At 41.8% G+C, this 24395-nt stretch overlaps 2 protein-coding genes across 4 annotated transcripts in view; one reads left to right on the forward strand and one right to left on the reverse strand.

Moving 5' to 3' along the window:
* Positions 1 to 4517: 4517 nt before the first annotated feature.
* Brox (BRO1 domain and CAAX motif containing) lies at positions 4518 to 22782 on the reverse strand. Of its 2 annotated transcripts, none has more exons than XM_034512828.2 (13): positions 22640 to 22782; positions 20737 to 20853; positions 18855 to 18961; positions 18276 to 18372; positions 15863 to 15958; positions 14151 to 14223; positions 13194 to 13299; positions 12334 to 12423; positions 10767 to 10852; positions 9475 to 9556; positions 9042 to 9192; positions 7704 to 7863; positions 4518 to 6812 (listed from the first exon to the last, which is right to left on the reverse strand). In XM_034512828.2, the coding sequence occupies exons 2-13, from the start codon at positions 20835 to 20837 to the stop codon at positions 6726 to 6728; spliced, it is 1236 nt and encodes a 411-aa protein (XP_034368719.1). In that variant the 5' UTR covers positions 20838 to 20853; positions 22640 to 22782; the 3' UTR covers positions 4518 to 6725. The 2 variants fall into 2 exon arrangements, with proteins under 2 accessions (XP_034368719.1, XP_034368720.1); XM_034512829.2 differs by lacking the exon at positions 22640 to 22782 and adding an exon at positions 22179 to 22281.
* Positions 22783 to 23106: 324 nt separating this feature from the next.
* Positions 23107 to 24395, forward strand: part of Aida (axin interactor, dorsalization associated) — a 29093-nt gene continuing 27804 nt past the window's right edge. For both annotated transcript variants that reach the window (XR_004607720.2, XM_034512830.2), the window contains exon 1: positions 23107 to 23371. Coding sequence is in view for 1 of the 2 variants with exons in the window: in XM_034512830.2 (XP_034368721.1) it covers positions 23262 to 23371 (110 nt within the window). In the remaining variant the exon portion in view is untranslated. The remainder of the gene's footprint in view (positions 23372 to 24395) is intronic.

Raw genomic sequence — 24395 nt, forward strand, 5'->3', positions numbered from 1 at the left:
TCATTTAGAGAAGGTTTTTCTGCCACCTAATGGGCATTTGAAAACATGCCATACAGAATTCACTTTATTGAATACTGCCTGTCTTACAGCTTAATACTGATTTTTGAACATCGTAGCAGCATTTCTTTTTACACCAATTCCTAGGTCAAATACTTCATGTATCAAACTTTTTAACCCTTTCAATTCTTCTGAAGACCTTTTGTTGCTTCTTAAAAACCTGACTCTAGGTGATCAAGGATGCTCCCAGGTACACAATGTAATCAGCAGACTGTATCCTGTGTCCAGCTTTTCGATATTGGGCTGCCTCTGGATTATCTCCTTTGGCTCTGTGGCTTAACTATTGTCTAAACTCAGATGACTCCGGAGTTTATATATTCCACATCAGGCTTTTGCCTTGGCTATATTTCACAGATCCTCCTCCTTGCCTTCTTTTCTTGGATGTCTAATAGACTTCTCAATCCTGGTTAGACTGAATCAACACACACACACACACACACCCCCTGCATACACAATCTATCCTGGTTGTCTTGCTATCTCAATATATGACAATTCTATCCCTCTAGTATTAGCCATTCTTGATTCTTTAATCAAACCTCATATTAAATACATCAAGAAATTATCTTGTATATTTCCAGAACCCTAAGACTTTCTGCCATTCAACTGTCCCACCTTGGTTTTATGCCTGTGTTATTTGTAAAGGTTCCTTAAGTTTCCTATATAGTCTAGACTTAACAACAACAACAACAACAAAGCACCCAAAATTGTTCAACTCTTTGGTCCTGTCACTCCTGTATAAACCTCTCCAGTGACTTACCCAAGTCAAAAGCCCAAGCCCTTACAACGGCTTCTGTGATTGTAGTCTTCTGTGATTGTAGTCTTCTGTGATTGTAGGCTCTTGCGCTTTTGTTGTAGAAGTCTTGTTGGGGCATGACCAGGGTGTTGTTGTATTGAAACCACAGCAAGTTCGATCACCTGCACTTGACCCTCACATGATTGACCTACTGAAGTTCTCCTGTAGAGGGGGTGAAGATGGTTGTTGAACCTCATGCCCGAGACTGCATCTCCACCCCTTCACTCCCTGCCCACAGCTACATGCAATCCTGCCCTGGCTACACATCCTGGGAGATGCTAGGCTACACAAGTGGAAGGCTGACTGACCTGAGGACTCCAGCAGTACAGCCCCTTGAGGTGTCACTCATGCACAGTCAGCTTTTCAGTGATGAGTCCCCACCTCTCCTGACCAGTGCACCAAGCTGGACTCGGATGAAACTGTCTCTTAGGTCTACCTTTATGTCCTCTATCTGTGGTGAATAGAAATGGAATTCTTAGGAAGTCATATAAGAACTGTTGTCCCTCACATTCTAACCCCAACCTTGAGCTGAACTTCCTTGATGAGTCACCCACAGCCACAGTGGGCTGCTCTCCCTGCTCCTCTTTTCTTTGGACTTTGTACCTTTTTGCTTTGGGTCTTTAACTTAAAACACCATATCCAAGGCTCCTGCCCCCCATCTATCAAGGAAACTTTCCATTCTTTTCATTCAGTCTTTATTCAATTGTTCCCTGGTTTGTTTGTTTTTTTTCCTCACGAACACTATGCTCATTTCACACATATTGCCTCCTTAGATATTCCTCAGCAGAACAGGTACATTGGTTACTTTTCCATTGCTGTGATCAAACACTACAACCAAGGCAATTTTGAGTTAATTGGGCTTATGGGTCAATGGGGTACAGTCTTTGGTGGTGGAGCAAAGGCATGGTGGTATATGTCTTGAGCAGGAGCAGCATTTGAGAGCTCACTTCTTGACTCACAAGGAGGCAGAGAACATACTAGAGATAGCATGGGTCTTCAGAAACCTCAGTGCTACACCCAGTGAACCCTGCTCCCAAATATGGTCACACCTCCTAACCTTTCTCAAACTGCTCTACCCACTGGGACCGGGAATCCAAGCATATGAACCTTTGAGAATCATTCTCATTTGAACTACCACATGATACTCGCTGGACCCGTGGGCTCATGGGCATATCATAATGCAAAAATGCATTTAGTTCAGCTTCAAAAGCTATAGTCTTTCAGTTTCAACACTGAACCAATGTTTAAAATCTCTTCTGAGATTTAAGTCTCTTAATTAACCTGCTGTAAAATGTTATAGCAAATTACATCCTTCCAACATATAATGGTACAGAATATACATTACCATTCCAAAAGGCAGAGAACACTGAACCAAAGCAAGATTAAAACTCAGCAGGGCAAACTCCAAATCCCATAGTTGACGTAGTCTGATGTCACAGGGCTTAGATGGCTCCATCTATCAATACCTTTCTTTCTGATGTGCTGGTTTGCTTCATGTGTCTCTCCTTCATAAATACACCATAGCTGTGGCATCTCAGGGTCTTCAGTGTAAGCCAGGTTTCACATCACAGCTACACATAATGGCCTCTCACCCTACAACAGTGGGACTGCCCACCACATGATGTCTGGCCATAGTAGCTACCCTTAACCCCAGAGGAAAGTCTTCGAACCTTTTACTTACAAATCCTCCATGACTCCAAGCCAGAATCACATGGACAACACTGCCCAGTCCAGCAGCCCACTTGGGATGGAGGCCATTCCTCCAGCCATTTACTTCAGCTTTCATGTGTTGCTGCTTTTTAGGAGGAATTTCGTTAGGCTATTACCTTTCAAGAGTAGGAGGCTTAGCGGGCTGGAGTCTTGCCTGAGGGGACTTGTTCTTTATTTCACTGCAGATCAGGCCTCCCATTAATCAGCTTCCTTTCTCTCAACACAAACTTGAGCTGTTTTTTTCCCCTCCTTAAACTGTATTATTTTGTATTTCTTTCTGTTCTTTTGCTTTTTCATAAATCTGCATTAAGAGTAAACTCTAGTAACCATGCAACAGAGTAAATAACAGGTTACCTTGAAGAATATTCTCCACCAAAAATCTAGATATAGCATTTCAATTTAGCCTCTGGCAAGTTCTTAGGACAAGGGCAGAAAGTAACATGCTTTGCCAAAATATCCCAATTGCTAATATTCTTCTCTAAAACTTGAGTTGGACCTCCACGGTCCACATTTTCCCCAGCACTTCTGTATTCTGAGCTCCTACTAGGATGGTTCTTTTAACCTTTGCTCACAGTGTTCAACTGATTTTATAGTTCATAGTACCAGAGTCTTCCACATTCTTCAAGAGAGAAAAAAAAAAAAATCACATGGCTAGGTTCATGGGAGTAGTAGCCCACTTCCGAGACCTAACTTCTTAGTTTTCTATTGCTGTGACAAAATACCACAGCCAAGGCAACTTGTAGAAAATATATGAATTAGGCTTCCAGATGTTTAGTCTATGATGTCATAGCAAACATATGGTAGAATGGTGGAGCAGTAGAGTTCACATCTTGATTCAGTTTGACACCTCAAGCTTGTATCCAATGAAACAAACACCACCTCCAACACCACACCCTTTAATGCCAACGTCTCACCAACTGGGGACCAAATATCATATCAATGAACCTATGGGGGCCATTCTCATTCAAACCATAGCAAATGAAGTTTGTTTGCTCCATCATCTTCTGCCCAGTGATGTTCTTGTCCTGATGTATGGCTGGAACTCAGCATTCACTTAATGACTCAGGCTGAGTTAGTTAAGTTTAGAGTATGGAAAGGAACTATGTAACAGATTACAAAATACAAATTTGCAACAGTCTTATTTTCTGCTTTTAAACAATTTTAGTATTTTTCTTCTTATCATCTGTAATCATTTCAGTTGATTTATGTACCAAGAAAGCACATGCTGGCTTCTAACTTGCAGGAGGAAGGCATCTTACCAATAGTCTGTTACTGCTTTGTTTTCACTTATCATCATGTTTTCAAATGGATTGGGTTACAAAAGCAAAAAAGCAGCACTGGGTAATTTACACATGAACTAACCAACCCTCTTCCAGCCTCCACTGTTCCCAAGTCAAGATGCTGTGTAGAGTTCTAACCTGTGCTGAGCACAACCATACAGAAGGAACTAGAGCTGTGTGCACAGCAGCAGAGTCAGTGAGAATGTACAACACGGACAAATCCAGTGTAAGCCAGCTATTGCTGCTCCTCAGGTCTATAGGTCGCCTGGGATGATCTCGCACCTTTATCTTCAGTATTAACTGTGTGCCTGTGTGTAGTTATGTGCCCGTTTCTGGTCATTTCCCAATGTTTACATCATGGTAGATAGCGCATTACATTGTTTGTAAACCTGAAGGTGATCAGCCCTGGAAGCTCCTTAGGTGTTGCCCTGCTAGCCACAACTCACAGAATACTGCACTGAACTGGTAATGTGAGCTAAGTGAGCTAATTACAATTGTGCTTCTCACATTAAGAGGTGGTTAAGTACCAATACAAACACAAGCATAAACTAAGTATGTTAAGAACATTAACTCAGGAAGCAAAGGACACAAATGTCATTTAAAGTATAACTATAAGAAAGATTTTTTTACTGTTCGAAATCTTCTACTAGCAGATAGATATCTCCACACAAATTCAGTGAATATGTAAGTAAAATGGCTTTTATTTTCATAAATAAAAGGATAAATCATATAAACACTGTAGAGAAGTAGCATCTCTCCACAGCCTGCATGCCAGTGCTTTGTATTCCATGTCTCCCCAGATCCCCAATACTACTTCAGAACATTATGGTATGGCATATATTAGGCATCTGGTGTTACCTTTGCAGTCAACTGAAGACTGCTCATGAGAACATATGAACACTGCCAATTATGGATTTAAACACCTGCATTTACTGCCCTTTACAGACACGCCAGACATAATATGTGTTTCCATTTTATGAACAGCAGTTTAGTCCACAGAAACCGCAGCATGACTACCTAGGTTAATGAGTATTAGAACACAGAATAAGTCCTACAGGCAGAGTGTAAACAGGCAGCAGCAAGAACTGGTTAAAGTTTTGTTAGTAACTGGCATTTAACAAGTGACTCTGTAGGAAGGGTAAAAACTTAATAAAGTATTGTTTTTCTATAGGCAGCAAAATAAAATTTAATTCCCATTCAGTAGTTACTCCAAGTATTCTGAAAGCAGCAGCTTCAAATATTAGATATTGCAAGCTGTAACTAACATTTTAAATTATTTAAAAAAAACCCTCTTAGTGATTATATGTAGCTTTTCAAAGGAGTTTAAACTATGATATATGATTTATTGACTACAATCTTGATTGACAGGTATAATCTGCTCATTTTTCATCATGAGATGTATATTCCTGTTTTAATACTTTATGCAGATTGATGTGTTTCTCCCAGGGTTCCTAAGGGGATGCAGTGGTCTGTGTATGTGCCTATACACTGTCTGGCACACAGTAAGTTCTCACATACATTATTATTCCTATTACATGAAGCACTCTGTCACCTAGAAAAGGAAGTTATTACCCCAAGAGAGTAACTAAGCAGGATACACCCACATCTATTACTCGGTAAAATATCATACAGCCACCATCCCAGTCTCTGGGTATAACCAAATCCTTTAAGTGATATAACCTACTTTAAAGATCATAGTTTGTATGTCTATATTGTCTATATCCTAACTTTCTGTTGCTATGGCCTTTGGCCTAAAGCCAAACAATTCTGATAGGATACATATTGGAGAAAACCATGTTAAAAACACAATGTACACCAAAATCAGGTAAGAAAAGGCATTTTCTTACAACACTTCTAACAAAGGATTTACCAGTGTGATCCAGGACAACCTATCTTGGTTGAGTTTATGAGGGCTTTCTTTACAACATGCAACATTTTACTTCTTCAAAACCTACTTCCATTCTTTTTCTCTCTCTACACAGAAGCACTAAATGCTAGTACAAAGCTTTACCCCTTAAGTAAAAAGTTCATTAGAAAAGGTACTTGTAAAAAAAAAAAAAAAAAAAAAAAAAAACCAACCACTGTGTCTGTACAGAGGGTGAAGAGAGCGTGGCCCCACACTGCTGAGGCTGAGCCAGGGGCTGAAGGACACAGACCCACACTGCCGATTCCAAGTTACTTACACATTCTTGAAGACAGTGATTTTCTAGTAATTATAGACTCTGGTTAAGTATAAGGAAAGAATTTAGTCGGGCGGTGATGGCGCTCGCCTTTAATCCCAGCAATACTCGGGAGGCAGAGGCAGGTGGATTTCTGAGTTCGAGGCCAGCCTGGTCTACAGAGTGAGTTCCAGGACAGCCAAGGCTATACAGAGAAACCCTGTCTCAAAAAACCAAAAAAAAAAAAAAAAAAAAAAAAAAAAAAAAAAGGAAAGAATTTGGTCTGAGGTTCTGCTATTCTGTTTCCCCACCAGAAGACTAAGCTAGACTCAGATACGACAAGCTGGTGATGTGAGGTGAACCCATCTCTTTTCAAAACATTCTTCTGGTATCAAATGAGAAGAATAAACATTTTTGTGAAAGTAGAAAAACATGAACATGAAACTTACTATCTAGAGTTCAAAAAAGGTCCAACCCCACCCCCACATACACTCATTAGAGGTGTAAAAAACAACCCTTCCAAATGTTGTACTGATTAAAAAAGCAGAGCCCAGAAACAAAATCATGAAATGCCTCTATGTTAAAAATCCAGAATAAATAAACTAAAGGCCAAGCCGCTCTGAAGCTAACAATTATCCTATGGGCTTCAGAGTAATCAGTAGAGGGGAACTCAGGTCCCACGGTTTCTCTTATGGACCAGCAGAGATTTCTAAGTGAGTGACATTCTTATGAGACAGAGCACCCAGTGTCCTTCTGAGGTTTGATATCTGGTTCTTTTACAGGTTTCACTTCCTCTTCCGGTTTGGGTTTGATCTAAAGAGAAAGAAAACAAGGTAAATATGCAGATGAAGTAGAGAAAACCCACAAAGATCTGCCCCACTTCAGACCTTCAAGATCGATCTCTAAGGGCAGTGCTGAGGGGGCCATCCATCCCAGGAGCTGCATTTAAAATGCTGCCCATAGGCGACATCCCAGCGGACGGGAACATGGACTGCGGGGCCCACGTCCAGTAGGCACTCCTGCTCTACAACCCTTCCAGGAAAGAACAACTCAGTAACGGGACCCTAGCGTGTGGAGATACTGTATGACAACTTGACACGCTGTCTTTAAGGGTACTACTTTAGAGGCCTCACAGGGAGCAAAGATGGCTGTTTTAAGGAGCAGCTGTATGGGAGGAAACTGCATACAATCACAATTCCTAGGCTGCAAACCAATCCCCACTCTTTCTGTCACAGATCCCTAGTCCTTTGGTAACTAAACATCACACTTTCCGTGTAATCGCCCACATATTGAGAGCACCGTGTGTACTTAGGTCTAAGCGAATGTAAAAGCATTCTGCTTTACTCCTGGATGACTAAAGCTGAAGTTAAACCCAATCTTCAAATGCCCAGCATCAGAAAGAGCATTGCTATAGCTACATCAGCACGGGGGCCTTTCCCACACCCTTCTTAGGAAGAGCTGACAAGTAGTGAAAACAAATACTGTTGAAAACAATGTGAGTCTATTACACAGAAAACCAGAGGAAGCTAAAGGCACAGGGCATCTGAGAGCCATCTACCACACAGCAGATCAAGCACCATCATAAGCTTAGTGAGAATGTAGAAAATACATAGGCCTGCTCAAGCAGACAAAGACAGCACAATGCTAGCTCTACCTTCCTTGTCTCTATATTCTATGACTGTAAGGAAAACCCCGTTCTCATACACTGTCATCCTTGGGCCTCTTGGTGAGATCAAATGCAGCCAGCGCTTCCGGTGTCCAGTGAGCACTCATAGGAGGAAATTCAAAAGGCACAGGCTCTACCAGCCCATAGTTTGCTTTGAGTTCCAGTTGTGGGGCTTCTGTTGGAATTTTTTGAAAGTAACTGCAAAAAGCAATTTAAATAGTGGTTTATTCATTATTCAGCAATTACCTGAGTACCTAATATGTTCAAGGCCTACAGTGAGTATGACAGTTCTCTCCCCTGGGAAACAGTCACATGTGGACAGCTGATAAAAGCAGGAAGCCTTATCACCCACAGCACAATGCAGCACAAGCTTCCAAGATAGGAAGGGGGCTTGGGCCTGGACTTGGAGGCTCAGTCTGTTTTCAAGGGAAGTGATTAAAAACTGAACCAGACAAGTGAAAAGTTCAGTGTGACCTAAATGCAGCATCATAGGAAGAATACAAAGAGACAAGCAGGGAAAGGCGCCGAAATACAGTTTGCACACTGATTTACTAACAGTCATAGTCCTACTGTCTGAAAAGACCAGGAAGAATTATGAGAAAATTAAAATTTCCTGTTTTATAGTTAACTCAAACCAAACTGAGAGAAATATGCAAAAGAAGTTGAACATACACAGACACACAGACACACAACCCCCTTGGCTCAATTAGGGTTCTACTGCTGTGAACAGACACCATGACCAAGGCAACTCTTATAAGGACAGCATTTAACTGGGGCTGGTTTACAGGTTCAGAGGTTCAGTCCATTATCATCAAGGCAGGAGCATGGTAGCACCCAGGCAGACATGGTGCAGGAAGGACTGAGAGTTCTACATCTCCATCTGAAGGCTGCTAGCAGAAGACTGGCTTCAGGCAGCTAGGATGAGGGTCTTAAGATCACGCCCACAGTGAAACACCTACTCCAACAAGGCCACACCTCCAAATAGTGCCACTCCTTAGGCCAATCATATTGAAATCATGACACCCTCCCAACAAACACATACTAAACTCACAGGCCACACACAACCCGCACACAGAACTAAAATGGAAACAAAGTTAAAAGAAAATGAAGCCTTTATGGGAGTGTCCTGATGAAATAAATTTTATGTTTAACAATTCACATTTACATTTTAAAACCTATTTTTATGACATCATCATATACAGAATAAAAGGCCTTACAATCAATTTTATCACCAACTTAAAAAGAAAATTAATACTAAATTTAAATGCAATTGAAGACAAATCTTTTGGGACTAGAGATAAGAACCATATTGAGCTGTTACTATTTTAACAATTATGACCATGTGGTACTAAAGTTAAGGAATGAGCAACACTCACATGAAGCCATTTTCTCTCTGACACTTGTCCAGGGTGTTCTTCACAAGGCTTCCTAGCTTCCGAAAGAACAAGTGTCCCGATGGCTTGGCCGTTGGCCCTGGTCCTTTGGTTTCCCCGTACTCTTTGCACAGGGCTTCCGCCTCTGCGTACACTGCAGAGAGCACAACAGTCTCAGAACACAGTCTGCCTGTGGCTACTAAAGAGCTTTAAGTCAGCAACGTAACTCCAGCTGCTTTCAATACTATAAAGCAACAAGATGACAACACTGTCAGAAGGCAGCTTTTCTCCAGGCTCCAGGTAAGATTTGTTTTTCTCCATCTTGCCCATTTCCTTTCAGGAATTCAGCCAGAATCTACTCATTCCCTTTAGAATGAATGATTTTTTTTTTCCTTAAAAAAGGAGTTAACAATCTAATTCTAAAAGCCAAACTTACATTTTTCTGCTTCTTGGAGAGATCTGATTGCTTCTCCACATTTGTCACTCGCCAACAGAGTCTGGCCATGGTAGCAATACGCCTGGTAGAAGAAACATGTTTTCATATGTTCTGTTCTCACACATGTCAGCTAGGCACTGTCAGTCACTGCTTGGATTATTGATGTAATCCTTCATGTCATTTCCCTGAGGTAAGCCCCACCCACACCTCTGTCCAAACAAAAGGTAGAACTAGGTCCAGCCCTGAGGCAGAGTAGGTTTCTAATCATGTTCCCAGAGAAAACCTGCTGGCTGAACTTCTTTTAAAAGTGAGGACAGAGGTAAATGAAGGAGTAAATTATTTGTTATGCATATGTAAAGGGAGAGCATAGTGTTTGTGTGTGTGTCCCTTGCAGCAGAGTCTGCTGAAATTTAGACTGGGTTCAGGACCCTCCAGCCTCACCTTCAAATGCTAAGGTTACAGGTACATATCACCACACCTAGCAAGGACCACAGGTTTTAAGGAAAATGCAACAGTGTGATGCATTCTTTAAAACCTGTTGATGCAGACACATGGTGTTGGGCAGCAGTAAGTTAGAAAACATTACGACATGTAAGGGATAAAAATACTCATTTAACTCTGAAAAAGGTTTTAACTGCATCTCACATGCTAACAATCTTAGAACAAGTTTGATGGTTTAATTAACTGGTAAGGAACTTCTAAAAGGTACATACTGGTGGTTTTCACCTAGGAGATATACACTGTGTGGTATACCTTCAGATTAAAATAAAAAAAACCAACAACAAAATCAGTGTGAGCAGAGGAGGCGTGAGTGAGGCAGGGTGTCCTGTTGTTTGCTGTGAGGTATGCAAGGCTAGCTGCTGGTTTCTCTGCCTTGTAGATCTGCTGGGATTACAGATGTACACCAGCTTTACCTGGCTTCTGGGGATCTGAACTCAGGTCTTCACATTTGCTGTGTTAGTGCTTTACCTACTGAGCCTTCTTCAGGCCATTAAGAGGAGAATTTGTTGTTGTCCTTCCAAATAGACAGACTGAAACAACTGAGAGAATTCTCATGTCTCCAGCCTTTGTTTTGGATATAGCAATTCCAGGTCTACAACTCCTTCCACCCACTCCTGTCAGTGAACATTTACTGAAGGCTGCCTCAGTAACTCAACTGGTGAGTTGCTAAGGATTAGTGGTGAGGGGAGAAGGGGCTAGAGAGAGTGAGTTCACTGTCTGTGGGGCTCACTGTCTGCAGTGTTACTGGTAGAGAGAGTGTGCTCACTGTCTACAGGGTTACTGGCACTTACATAAGCTGTGTAGAAGCACATCTTCAAGTGAAGGTACTTTCTCCATTTAGCAGAGTGTGCAGGCTCCAAACTGGACAAAGTATGATCTAAAGTTACATTTTAAAAAGCAAAGTATCATTTCACCCCGTTTCACTGGAGCATTGCTTAGCTCCTGTGTTCTTGTGCTAAAAGCAGACTGGTGTCGAGTCTAAACTCAAGCTTTCATACATTAAAAAAACAACACTAAATACTAAACATGATTTATTTCCCCATAATTACATATTTGAACAACTTAAATACCTCTCTAATTTGATGGCTAATGTAGCTTTAAGTTAATGACAAAATGTGACAAAACTTAGGATTTCAAAGCAAGTATTTATATAAAAACTTTAAAAAACTGTATGTAAGATAGCCAGGCACATAGCATTTATCTGCCTGCCAGAAACAACTTATATCCATTCAACCATTACTGAACCTTGCATGAAAACTCCACAGTCACTCACTCAGGTGTCCACACGTGCTCACATAATCCTTAACTTCAACTTTATTATAACTGTCAAACCTGTCTTCATTTCCTCCAAAGCCTGTGGTCATTTCTTCTTAAACATTGAGCCAGCCTCTTCTATCACATGGCAAACTCATGTGTGAGCTTGAGAACTGTTTTTTCAGAATTATAATCCAATCAAATCAGACCCAGTTTGCTTTGAAATGACATTAAAAAGCCACCTTCCTCTTGAAAACCTCCACTAGCATGTCCACACTGTTCAGTTCCTTATACCACTGATGTTATATCTTACATCATGACCTGACTTCTCCCCCAGACTGTAAATTTATTATTATTGCTCAACAAGTAAAACAGTAACCAGCCTCCAAACATAAACCTAAGCATGTTTCCCACATCACAGGAGCCAAGTCTGGTTCCCACCTTTCACATGCTATAGTCAAGTTATAAGTGGTTAAATAACACTGTACTGTCAGTATCTAATCTAAATAACGTTAAGAATTATGAAACAGTTATAAAGATCTGGGCATGCCTTTAGTCTTAGTACTTGGAAGGCAAAGGCATGTGGATTTCTGGAGTTTGTGGTCAGTTTGGTCTACTTAATGAGTTCTAGGACAGCCAGGACTACATAGAGAGACTCAGTCTTAAAAACTAACTACAGACATATACACATGAATGTACATTGAGGCTGGCTGGTTAGCAAACCACAGGGATCCCTCGGACACCTTCTCCTCAGCTCTCAGACCACGAGCACAGGCCACTGCACTTGGCTTTTTATGTCCTAGTGATCGAACTTAGGTCCTGATACTCCTATGACAACACTTTAACCACAGAGCTGGGTCCCTATTCTCAAGACGAATTGCCCAGGCTAGCCTTGATCTTACTCTGTAGCTCAGACAGGCCTTGGTACAACCCTCCTACATCAGCCTCCAGAGTAGCTGTGCCACCAGGCCTGGTCTCTTAAACAAGGCCAAAAGCCCAAAGACTTTATTCTAGTGTTGTAATGGAAAATATGAGAATCTTTTCTCCCTCCCCCCCCTTTTTTTTTAAACAAAAATCAAATAAATGTGAAAATCTAAGGCCTACCTGCTTTCTGGTAGAAGCTGGCCGTTTCGTATGCAAGTGCAGCGATCAGTCCCGGAGCATGCTTCAGTTCAATTGCTCGGGCGATTGTTACTGTAACCAACACACACTAATTACATTCTCTGAGTCCACATCCTTCCATGGGAAGTTCAGTCATAATAGCAAAGACAATCTGATAGTCTGTTTTCAAATTTTCATAGATTTTTTAAAAATAAGTTTTAGTATAACAATTTATAGGAAAATGTAAACACAACAAGAAGGCACTGATTTTCAGTGTCTTTACATAACTAGTCATGACATAAAGACAAACACTTGCAAAGCACTTCATTTTGAAATATAGATGAAAAGCTTGGGAGGCTACTCTCCTGTTTTCTGCAACTAAAAGATGATGACTTCAATGTAAGTTAGTGAGTGGAAGAAGAAAAACAATAAGCACAAAACATGAGGAAAGATGAGTTAAAGAATCAGCGTTTGGAGCCAGAGCAATGGCTGACACATCTTGCTCTTTTAGAGGGACCAAGTTCAGCTTCCAACATGCATTTTGGATTTGGGGTCCTCTTCTGACCTCCAAAGGCCCCTGGATGCTTACCATAACCCTACACATGCACATGCTCATGCCTAAAAATAAACCTTAAAAAAAGAAAACCCAAAGATTAACATTAATGCTATCAAAAAGGTATGAAGCCAAAAGCCTTTAAGGAGAAGCAAGAAGGCACTCTCCTGCGGACAGCAAAGGAAATGTTAAAGATAATAACCCTCACAATTTTTAAAACTTAAAATCTAATACAGCTAAATCTTAGAATTAAAAATCAATATAAATATTCTTAAAACAAACAGAAAACACCTTACAGTATTTAGGATACCTTCTTGAGCCTCGGCCTGGCACTGGATGACGTAAGCATCGATGAGCCGAGCCTCTAAATCCCGCCCCTTTTCTGCTGGTGTAAGAAGTTTGGGTATGTGACTTTCCTAGAAACAAAGTACAGAAGCACTGTTGTCAAGGTGAAAAAGATACAACTTTTAGAACATTCAAATTACAGACTCACTGGGAACCTAAGCGGACAGATCAAGTTGCCAGCCGTGAGGTGGCACAGGTGAGGTGAGGGCATGAGTATTCAAAGTGAACCCAACAACAAAATTTAGGTTCTTGGTAGATTTCTTTACCAATACAATGTAATGTATTGGTATATTAACATTAACATCCCTAAGCTATCTGACACAATTAGCATGTAATGACTGGCTGGCCAGGGAGGGGCCTGGAGTACAACCTGGGTTAGTTCTGTGGAATTGTGACTGCTCCTGGCAACTGTAGAGAGCAATGTGCAACAGCACAGACACTCATTTATCTGTTTTGATTTTACCCAGGGTAAAGAGACAGAAAAGGAAGCAGACTATTACAGCTTAAAATTTCTCGTTATGAGTTAGCAGCGAGCTACTAACTCAGCATTTGGCTGTAGCTCAGACACAAGCACTCCACGTCATCTGCACAGTCATCTAAGATTGTATCCGTGTTGAGTCTGTACAGACATTTCCCTGGACAATTCAGAAGAACAAGTACTCACACAGCACTACGCTGTGCTAGACCAGAGATGGTTTACAGTATACAGGATGTGCATGGCTTACATGCAGGGACCCCATCATTTTAGAAAAGACACTTGTGTATCTGGACTTTACTATGGAAATGTGGAAGGGGCAGTCTGTTCTTGAACCAACTCCCTGCAGTCACTGGAGAGACTGAACTACCTCCTGTGACACAATGGAGTTACTAATCCCTCCACACAGCTTAAGAATTAATGGCCCCCGCCCCTTCCCCACTTTACCTTTAAATGTTTAAAAATCCCAGCTGCAATTTTTAGGCTTCGGTGAACTTCTTTTGCTTCATCTTCTGTTATGCTTTAAGACAGTGGTTAAGTTAGTTAGAAGATGAATCTTATTTCTGGAACTAAAAGCCAATTATCATTGTCATTATAAAAGCTAAAATGCATTATTAGAACACCAAGGCTGGAGAGATGGCTCAGTGGCTAAGAGCACTGACTGCTCTTGCAGGAGACTCAAGTTCAGTTCCCAGCACCCATGTCAGGTGGCTCACAACTGCCTTTGACTCTAGCTCCAGTGACCTAATGTCTTTGGTCTCCACATGGATGTGCACACACCCACACACATAATTTAAACACATCAGAAAAACATATTAGTTATCTGTGTTTATTATTAGTTTTCTTCTTAAAAAGAAAAAAATCTAATCTGACATTAAAAAAAAAATCACGTGAAGTGTATCCCAATACTCTGCAGATGAATAGAGACTGTGCCTAGAAATAAATGCTAAATGATTTTATTTTCTTTCCAGATTGTTCTGTCATAAACACAAACTATTATGAACTTAACACACATGGTAGTTATAGACACTGGTCTGGTCATTTGTATCATTTTATATCAGCAAATATGATTCATTTTTAAATGGCTGCATATTATTATGGATGAATCATAGCTAATTTGCCAGTTTCCTAATTCTTATCCATGTTAGTTATTACAACAGTTGTATCATTTAATTTTACAATTCTTAAGAAAACACTAATATTTCCTGTGTGCATGAGCTTCCAGGAAAGTCTGTGGGCTCAGCTCTCCCCTTGCATCTTTTTGTGGGGTCTGAGGCACACTGGGGCTATACTGTCAGGTGGCAAGCACCTTTGCTGTAGAGCTACCTCACTGACTCTAGTGTCCAATTCTTCAGTTCTTTGAACATCTTTTTATATGCATCTAAGCCTCCATCTCTCTCCTTTATGAATTGCCTTTTCCCGTCTTTTACTTTCAGCTGATCTGATGGTATTAGAGAGGACATATTTAAAACTGGACAGTTTATAATGAACTGCAATTTTGTTAACTAATTCTGTTATTGTTTTAATCTTTATTTATTGCTTATAGTATTTATATATTTTATTTATTTGTTTCTTTTGGTTTTTCAAGACAGGGTTTCTCTGTGTAGCCTTGGCTGTCCTGGAACTTAATCTGTAGACCAGGCTGGCCTCAAACTCAGAAATTCGTCTTCCTCTGCCTCCTGGGGGCTGGGATTAAAGGCATCTGGAAACATACCTGGCTTTGTTTATAGATATCGAATATAGTTGAATATTCACATTTAAAAATTACTTCTTGGTTTGGGGCCTTACTTAGGTCTACCATGTAACAAGATTAAGAACATTTTCGTCACAGAGTACAGAGGTGAAGAGACGGCTCGCTACACAAGCTGCCAACCTGAGATGGATCCCTGAAACCCACATAAGGTGGGAGGAGAGAAAATACTCCACAGAACTGACCTCTGACCTCCACGTGCACTTAGGTATGTATGCCCCCTCCTCCCCAAATAACAACAAATAAAAATTTACAAAACAAAGACTAAGCTGCATGCCTGTAGTACATAAGTATGAAACAATAATTCTACTACCAACTTCAAATGGAACCTTGTAATAGATAGCCTAGACTTAAATTTGGTATATTTAAAAATAACGAAGACACATGTGACCTTTGCTTTCTAACTTACTTTTCTTTTCCAGCCAATCTTGAAGCATATTTTGTATACCACAGTGCTACATTAAATCCCATGGAAATCAGTTCAAAAACAGCATCCTGCTGGGCACTGGAATTACAAATGAAATCATTAAGTTCGGTAAATTCTGATGACATTGCTATACAAAGCTTCCTGGTGTAGCAGGTAAAGGCTCTTGCTGCCAAGTCTGATGGCCCGAGTTCAACCCCTAGGAACCCTGCATGTTATTATTTCACATACCACTAAGACATGCAGGCATGGACACATGACCACACGGACACATGGCCACACATATACCTAATAAATAAAATGCAGTAATTTTAAAAAAAATTATCAAGATAATTTTAAAAATTAAGAAGCTGGGGTTAGTCTTTCACACCTTTAGTCCTAGTCCTCAGGAGGCAGAGGCAGGTGAATCACTGTGAGTCCGAGGCCAGACTGGTCTGCATAGTGAGTTCCAGGACAGTTAGAGCTAGCTACATAGTGAGACCCTGTCTTAAAAAACAAAAAACCAAAATAACAACAAACAAACAAACAAAAATGTGACTGGAACACATGATACAGATAACTAACAATCTAAATACAGTGTGGTCCATCATTGTCTTTTTGCTTTCTATTTGCTAAAATACGCACACACATACACACCACGACCAACCAACCAACCAAAAAAACCAACTTGACGGAAGAAAAGGCATTACTTCATCTTACAGCTTAGAGTAAGTACAACATGAAGTCAGAACAGAAACTCAGGGCAGAAGGCTGGTGGCAGAAACTGAAGCAAAGGCCGTGGTGAAACACTGCTTATTGGTTTGCTCTCCATGGCTTGCTTGGCTTCTTTTTTACACAACCCAAGACTACCTGCCCAGGGTGCTAACACCCAGAGTGGGCTGGACATCTTCACATGAATCATTCACCACACAGGCCAACCTGATGGAGGCATTCTCTCAGTTGAGTTCCCTAGTTTACATGAAGCTGACAAAAGATTAATCTGCACAAGTATGAACTATGTACTTCACGATAATAATCATGACAAGTAGTTCCCAAAGCTACACAGAAGAGCATTAGAACTATGTGTTTCTGACACTCATCCTCAAAGTCAGAAAATTTAGAAATGTGTGTGTGTGTGTGGGTGTGTGTGTCCCCACAGCATACACATGTGTGGACATCAGAGGACAACAGAGGACAACTTCTCTCCTATCATGTGGTTCTTGGGGAGCAAGCTCTGGTCAGCAGGCTTTGTACTCAACCACTCTTACTCAATGTACCACCTCAATGGCCCTGGTTTTTCTAATTTATATGACAGTGTATAACTATCTTTTCTTGTTTGTGCGTGAGTGTGTGCTTCTGAGGCTCAAATCTAGGGCATTACACATGCTAGATGTTTACTATTAAGCTACAACCTTGTTTTGGAACACTCGATTTCAATAGCACAATCTAAACAGTAGTATGACTATCTGTGGTAGTATGCCCCCCCCCCCCGACTCTTGTGTTTGAATGCTTGGCCATCGAGGTGGCACTATTAGATGTGACCTTGTTGGAGTAGGTATGGCCTTGTTGGAGGGAGTCTATCACCATGGGGCGGGGTTTGACAGTCCCCTTCTGCTACCTGTGGATCAAGATGTAGAACTCTTAGCTCCTTCTCCAGCACCATGCCTGTACACTGTCATGTTTTCCACCATAACACACTAAACCTCTGACACTGTAAGCCAGTCGCAATTAAACATTTTCCTTCAAGAGTTGCCATGGTCATGGTGTCTCTTCACAGCACTAAAACCCTAAGACACCATGGACTATAAAAAGTTATTTTTCTGCTGGGTGTGGTCTTACCCCAGCACTCTGGAGCCTTAGTCTGGAAGACTGCCATGAGTTCCAGGCTAGCCTGAGCTACATGACAAATTGAGGGCACTGACATAGAGTGAGACTGTCTTGACACAAATACATATGTAGCATAATTTCTAAGTATGAAGCAATCAAGTATATAGTTCATGTGTACTGAGTATTGGATACTACTTAAGGTTATATTACTTAATTTATATATATTTAGAGACAAAGATTTGCTCTGTTGCCCAGGTTGGCTTCAAGATCATAATCCTCCTGCCTCAGGCTTCCCCAGTGCTCAGTTTATTAGCATAAACCACCATAATTATGAAGCCAATTTTGGATTACAAAATTTGGGTGCTATTAAACAAAGGTGTTTAAAGTTAATATTCATGTTATCTCAAAAATAGATGTTTGTTTGATAGAAACAGTTTTAAATTTAATAGAACATACTTTAGTTTAAGTCAATGTTTTGATTAATATCCCAGCAAGTGAAAATGTTTGTCAGTCTTCTATTTTTCTTCTTCAAATATACCAGTTAAATAGTTAAAAACAGACTTGGACTTAGGGCCTCATCAGCCCTGCTCACCTTGGAACATGTCCTTGTAATGTATCAGTCCACTTGAAATTCTGAATGTATCGTAATTTGCTTTCCTGGGTAGAGTCACCCACTGAATTTATGAAACCTATAAAAAGATGCAACATATTTTAGGGTGGAACAAATATTATGTGTTCTGGTTAAAATATTATTTACTCCTAGCATGTGCACTCGGGAGGCAGAGGCAGGGGATCTCTGTGAATTTGAGGCCAGTTAGGGCAGAAAGCAAATTTCTGGACAGCCAAGGCTACTCAGAGAAATCCTGTCTCAAACATCGAACCCCCCACCCCCAAAATGTATTCATGCAATTACTTCTCTAGGTGCCTGAATGACACTTCTGGTACCATTTTCCCTTTTACATTTTACACATTCTCCTGGTAACGGAATATAAAATGTGTGCATATCCAATTTTCAAAATATTAGAAAGACCATGAATGACCACTACACATTCTGAGACCCATGCATTCCAAAAATAGCCTGGGAGATTAATCTGTCTGAATCTGAAAAGTTAAGTGTCTACTTCCACATGGTTGGTTTTTAAAAATGCTCAAGTTTATAGTGGTGACTAACCTTGTAAAAGAGAGAAATACAAGTCTGCTGCATTCTTCATCGTTTCTGGATTACAGCTCAAATCAGTGAACAGTTCGAGGAGCCGAGTCCTGGCAGATCTCAAATCACTTACATCAACAGACAGTAAAGTAAGTAAGTCATGTTTCCAAGACTATGTAAAAACAGCCCAGAGGCTTCAATGTAAGAGCACTAGAACAACACCCACAGATCCACTGCTACCTTCTTGTTAAAAATAAATGAAGTTTCTATTAACAACTGACTCAGAAGTTATGAAAAAATAAACTCAGTCTAATTAAAGGAGCAATGCCAATTGTGAAATAAAACCCAATTGTGCAATAAAAATATACAGCAAGTTTGAAAAACTGACCAGGCCTGGCCATACCACCTGTCATTCCAGTGCTCAAAAGGTGCAAGAAGGAGCCTTAGCTACGAGTCAAGCCAAGTTTCAATCACTCAGTCTACTGAAGACCTGTCTCCATTAACAAAAACGACTAAGTGCATTTAATATTCATTTTCATTATTTAGCCAATCGTTTTGGAAAAAACAGAAATTTAATGTACTTATGTATAATTTTAATTAATAATTATTCTGAATTTTTAGATTTGGCACTACACACAAAATATCTAACATATATATTCATTCTTACAATATATATATATACATATAATCTCCAGCAGATGCAAAAACATATGACCATTAGTTTAAAATACCTTTTCTTCTAGCAATTCCTTCACCCTACGGTCAAGGTGAGCCACGGTCACAGTGAGCGCTCTAGTTTTGAGATGTTCCTCCTGGTTAACATTTCTTCTCTATGTCCCCAGTTTTCTCTCACCTACAAATTGCCACTCTTTGGCCTTCTGCTTTTCACTTTTGAGATCTCTACTCTCACATCTTCAGTGACTTCCTCTCCTAGATCTATCTATACTATCTCTAATCTACATCCACATATAATCCAGGAAGCTGCGAGTTCCAGAAATCCCACTAGATAGCACTGAGTAAAGACATTTAAAACAAGTGTAAGCTGCCGAATACCAATTTAAATGTCCTCATTCTAAATACAAGTTAGTGCACATGTGCACATATGCTAGTATTCAGGAGCCAGGGTTGGATGTCTGGGTCTCTCATTGAATCTAGAAGTTTGGCTAAACTTGCTGGCCAGGGAGCTCCTGGCTCTGCCTGTCTCCACAAACACCTCATCTCCCAGTGCTGCAGTTCAGAGTTACACATCTTGTCCAGTGTTTTTTTTTTTTTTTTTTTTTTAATGTGAATGTTAGAGATCCAAACTCAGATCTCATGACTATGCCTAAATCACATATTTTAAAGGCATACTCTTCTTAATTTGTACCATTTAGATGGTACAAATTAAATTAAATTAATTTAGATGAATTTAACATTCTGCATGTTGAGCTGTGGGTGATGGAACACACAAACACACACACACACACAGCATATTTTGCCAATTGAAGTTAGATAATTTATGTGACCCTCAGCTCAAGTCCTTTCTCCTATATCACTATTTTGAAGCCTATTTCAAACCACAGGAATTTCTCCCTGCTAGGAACGTAAATAATTACTGTCTGGCCCATTAAAGGATCATATTCTGTCTTATGGACCTGTTGAAATATAGAGTCTGACTTTGATTATTATTGCTTTAGGCCTTCTGGAGTTCATTTACTGATCTAAAATGAAGCACGCAGCCTAGATGACAACCAAAGCTTAAATATTCCATGATTTGATCTTCATTTGTTAATGATAGAATACAAAATTATTGTAAGTGAATGTTAGGAATGTGCAGTACACATTTCTGTACTGACCATGGAACTTTACAAAGTACCTTGATTCATCACCTAACCAACACTTTGTAAACTGCAACAACACTTACTTGCAAATCTTTGAAGCGGGAGGACCAGTGATCATGCCATAGTAGTTAAAAGACACAGGAGCTGTAGCTTTTAATGGGTTCCTATGAAACCAATGGGTCATTTTCACAAGATGTTCTCTACAACCAGAAAACACAAAGAAACATTAAGTAGAAAAGAACCCAATAATAACTGGCTATTTTACAATATACATACATTTTATGCATAAGTCATTATACATAAAACATATATCTATAAATATAATACACAACAAACACATTTGTCTTGACAGTCTACACTTAGATTATGCCTGTATGAGAAAACTGAAAATTTTGTTCATAATAACTTCAGGGATAAAATATGGAAAAGCAATGATATTTAAACTTTAATACTTATTAAACAAAAATCACCTAGAGGTATGAGTCTTGTATGTGTTCTCACCAGTCTGGGGGAAAGCCCGAGATGCTGACACTTCAGGGCTTCCAGACTACACTTCTGTGAAGCAAAGTTGAGGCTTTGGTTGGATGGCTGCAAACAGGAAGGTTCAGGACCAAATGAGTCTTATACTCTTAACAGAGTCAAGTGGATCCCTTCATTAATACCAAGTCTACTTGAAATAAATAGGTTTTTATATTCATTTTATTTTCCACATATTGTTGGCACCAAAGTACCTTGGTGGAAACCTTCTGTTCTTTAATAAATGTGTTGAGTACAAAACTGCTAAGAGTATTTTTATAATAAACTGATCAGTTTCCATTGTGAATGCAAAAACATTTAAAAAACCCCAATGAAATGTTAACTTACAAAGTTATAGCAAAAAAAAAAAAAAAAAAAAAAAGTGGTGTGTGTGTTTCCCTGAAAGCTCTTGGGTAGGTAATGCATTTAGTACACAGGAAGGCTCCAAGCCAAAGCCTCACATACTTGATTAGATTCCAGAAGAAATTCTGATAAGGCACATGTTATTTAAAGGAATCGCACAGCTTTCCAATCAGCCTTTATTAGGGGGGAAAAGTGTCGGGGTGGATGGGTAGAGTGTTCCCAGATATCTATATTATGCACCACTCCGGTTAGGCTCACTCACGGCAAAACTGGTTTGGGGAAGCATCAAATATTTAATGAACAGAGAATGCATTGTATACTCTGTGATAACCTGGGTAGATTCACTTAGGACTCAAACCATTTAACAAACCCTTTCATAATGTATCACCAAAACAGCATCGATACAAACCACCTTCAAAACTTACACAAATTCGGCACTGGGTGAGCCTACCACACTCTAGAGAAATTTGTGAAAATAAAATTTCCGCGACTGTTTCTTTTAATGACAATACTCTGCTCCATCCCTCAAAACGCTCTGATGACCTGGCACTCCTCGGGTTTCAAGAACTCTGAGGTTAGGGGTCGAAGAACGACAGACACACCCATCTTCGGAGCCCCAAATACAACCCCGAGTCAAGAATGTCACCTGCCAATCTCCACAAGACCACCGGGCCGCCTGACAGTCCCTCCACACTCGGGAGCTTCCTGGTGCCCCAAGAGCCTACCAGTCGTCTAGACACTGCCCGCACCCACTTCCTGTTTACCGCCCGGCCTCTTCCTCCCGGTGTCCTACCGAGTCGGCCGGCCGCGACCCCACGACCCGCCTCCAGGATCGCGATCAGGCCTTAGGGTGGCACTCCGATCCTGTCAACCTCGGAAGGACAAGCAGATGATTGCCAAGACACTGTTCCGCATGTAATAAGCCCTCTAACAGCAGTCAAAGCCGACGCCTGGCGAGGCAGTCGGACGATCTAGCTGCTAATACCATCGGTTCTTCCACTGATTACCATCCAAGGGTGATGGTACTGAAAGGGATGACCCGCCCACCGAAGTCAGGGACCAGAGGGGAGGGAGATCACAAGCTCCTACGCTCCCTGACAAGCTTACCGGGAACCTCAGAGTCCGTCAGGCCACTCTTCCTGCTGAAGGAAAGGGAAGGTGGAACGGAGTCCGCCAGCGAGACAAGGAAGGCGCCGGTAGCACCGAGATAACTGGGCTAGAGCGGCCGGAAGTGGAGCCAATCGCGAGCAGGCGTCACGTGACTGGAGACCGCGACAGCTGCGGAGGCGGCCGAGCGTGTCTCTGAGGGGCGGGATCCGCCGCGCTGTTGCCCCGTGCGGTTCTCTCCGTCTCCTTACCCTTTCTAAACTTCGTCTGTTCTTGCCTCTCGAGCTTCTGTCTGGGCCCTAAGGAAGGAGGGATGTAGCCTGGGGTCCCCAAATCAAGGCCGAATGCCTCTGTAGCTATGGCGGCCCCGGCGGATTGGGGCGGCCTCAACCTAACTGGGGCGTGGTCTGGGGGCGTGGCCTCGGCGGGGCGGCCGCCTTGGAGCTGCAAAGTTTGGCTGTGGCGGCAAATGGGTTTGGGCGGCTCCTCGGCGGGTGGCGGCGGTGGCCTTAGCGGTTCCTCCTGGCCCTGTTAATGTCAGGGCCAAGCCCGGGGAGGATGGCGCCCTAGAGCCTGGCCTTGCTGGGGTAGGGGCGGGAGGGGGCCGGGGCGGGGACCGGCCATGTCGGAGGTGACCCGGAGTCTGCTGCAGCGCTGGGGCGCCAGTCTTAGGAGAGGCGCCGACTTCGACTCTTGGGGCCAGCTGGTGGAGGCGATAGACGAGTATCAGATGTGAGTGACTAAACGCGGGAGCTGGCTAGGCGGGTCGCCTCTCCTTGTTTCTGCCCGGGTCTCGCATCCCCGTGTCCCGCAGCGCAGGCTTCTTGGGGTGGGGCCCCCCCGTAAGCACCAGGGCTGAGATTCCACGGGCCCGGCTTTGGCTGCTTAGGGACCACCCGCCCGCCCTCCGGGGAGGCTCTCGCATCTTTCTTCTTCTGCACAGGGCTGGGTCCATTCAACAGGTAGCTGGGGCCCTAACTGCCTCTCTCTTTTCCATCAAGCTTCTCACGGGTCCTGCACTGAAGGCAGTCTCCTTTCCTTTACGTCGCCTCTCCCAGGTTGCCACCCCTCCAGGAAAAAAAATCTGTCCCCAGGGAATACTTCTATGCTCTTCGCCCACGTTCCAGGGATGAGTGGCCTTGTTCTGCGTGTGTGTCTTCCACTCTCCACGTGTAGGCGAGGAAGGATGTGCTAGCTCGGGAGTAGAGGTTGCCCCCGGGAAGGGCCAGGGATCCCTCTCCTGCCAAGAGAAGGGTCCCTACTCGATACACTCTTGCTCCTTCTCCACCCCTCTTTCTGATGAGCGGTGTTTTCACAATTCCAACTCGATTTCGTTTTCGATTTCTGGGACTGTTATTTGCTAGGCTGTGAGTCCCACCCACCCTCTCGCTTGACTGCTTTGGGTGGAGTCCGTGCAGGATATGAATAGAGGGGAGCAAAATGTGAATTAATAGACCAGGCACAGAAGCCACCACTCCCTCTTTGGGTCCCTCCCCCTTTTCCTGTGTACAATGTATAGATAGCCTCAGGGTACATGTGAGGACTGGTTTCCCTCATCCACCCGAGTCTTTCTGTTACCTAGCAGTAAAGCTTTAGGGATGCTTTTACAGTTGAGAAAAAGATCAAAACTAACATCTCGCTTAGTTTCTTGGACTTCCTACTAAAAGTAACTGGCCGTTAAAATGCTATTGTTTGCAAACCGTTACCATTAATTTTCGGTTTTAGAGTAAGTTATTGTTGGAGGTTTCTCAAAATG

This window comes from Arvicanthis niloticus, chromosome 10, assembly GCF_011762505.2.
Source record: "Arvicanthis niloticus isolate mArvNil1 chromosome 10, mArvNil1.pat.X, whole genome shotgun sequence".
Classification (NCBI taxonomy): Eukaryota; Metazoa; Chordata; class Mammalia; order Rodentia; family Muridae; genus Arvicanthis; species Arvicanthis niloticus.

Coding starts and splice junctions, on each gene's coding strand:
- Brox (XM_034512828.2), bottom strand. CDS start 20,837: ATGACCCATTGGTTTCATAGGAACCCATTAAAAGCTACAGCTCCTGTG. Junction 18,373..18,854: donor GTATTTCTCTCTTTTACAAG/GTTAGTCACCAC, acceptor ATCTTTTTATAG/GTTTCATAAATTCAGTGGGT. Junction 12,424..13,193: donor CCAGGCCGAGGCTCAAGAAG/GTATCCTAAATA, acceptor TGTTGGTTACAG/TAACAATCGCCCGAGCAATT.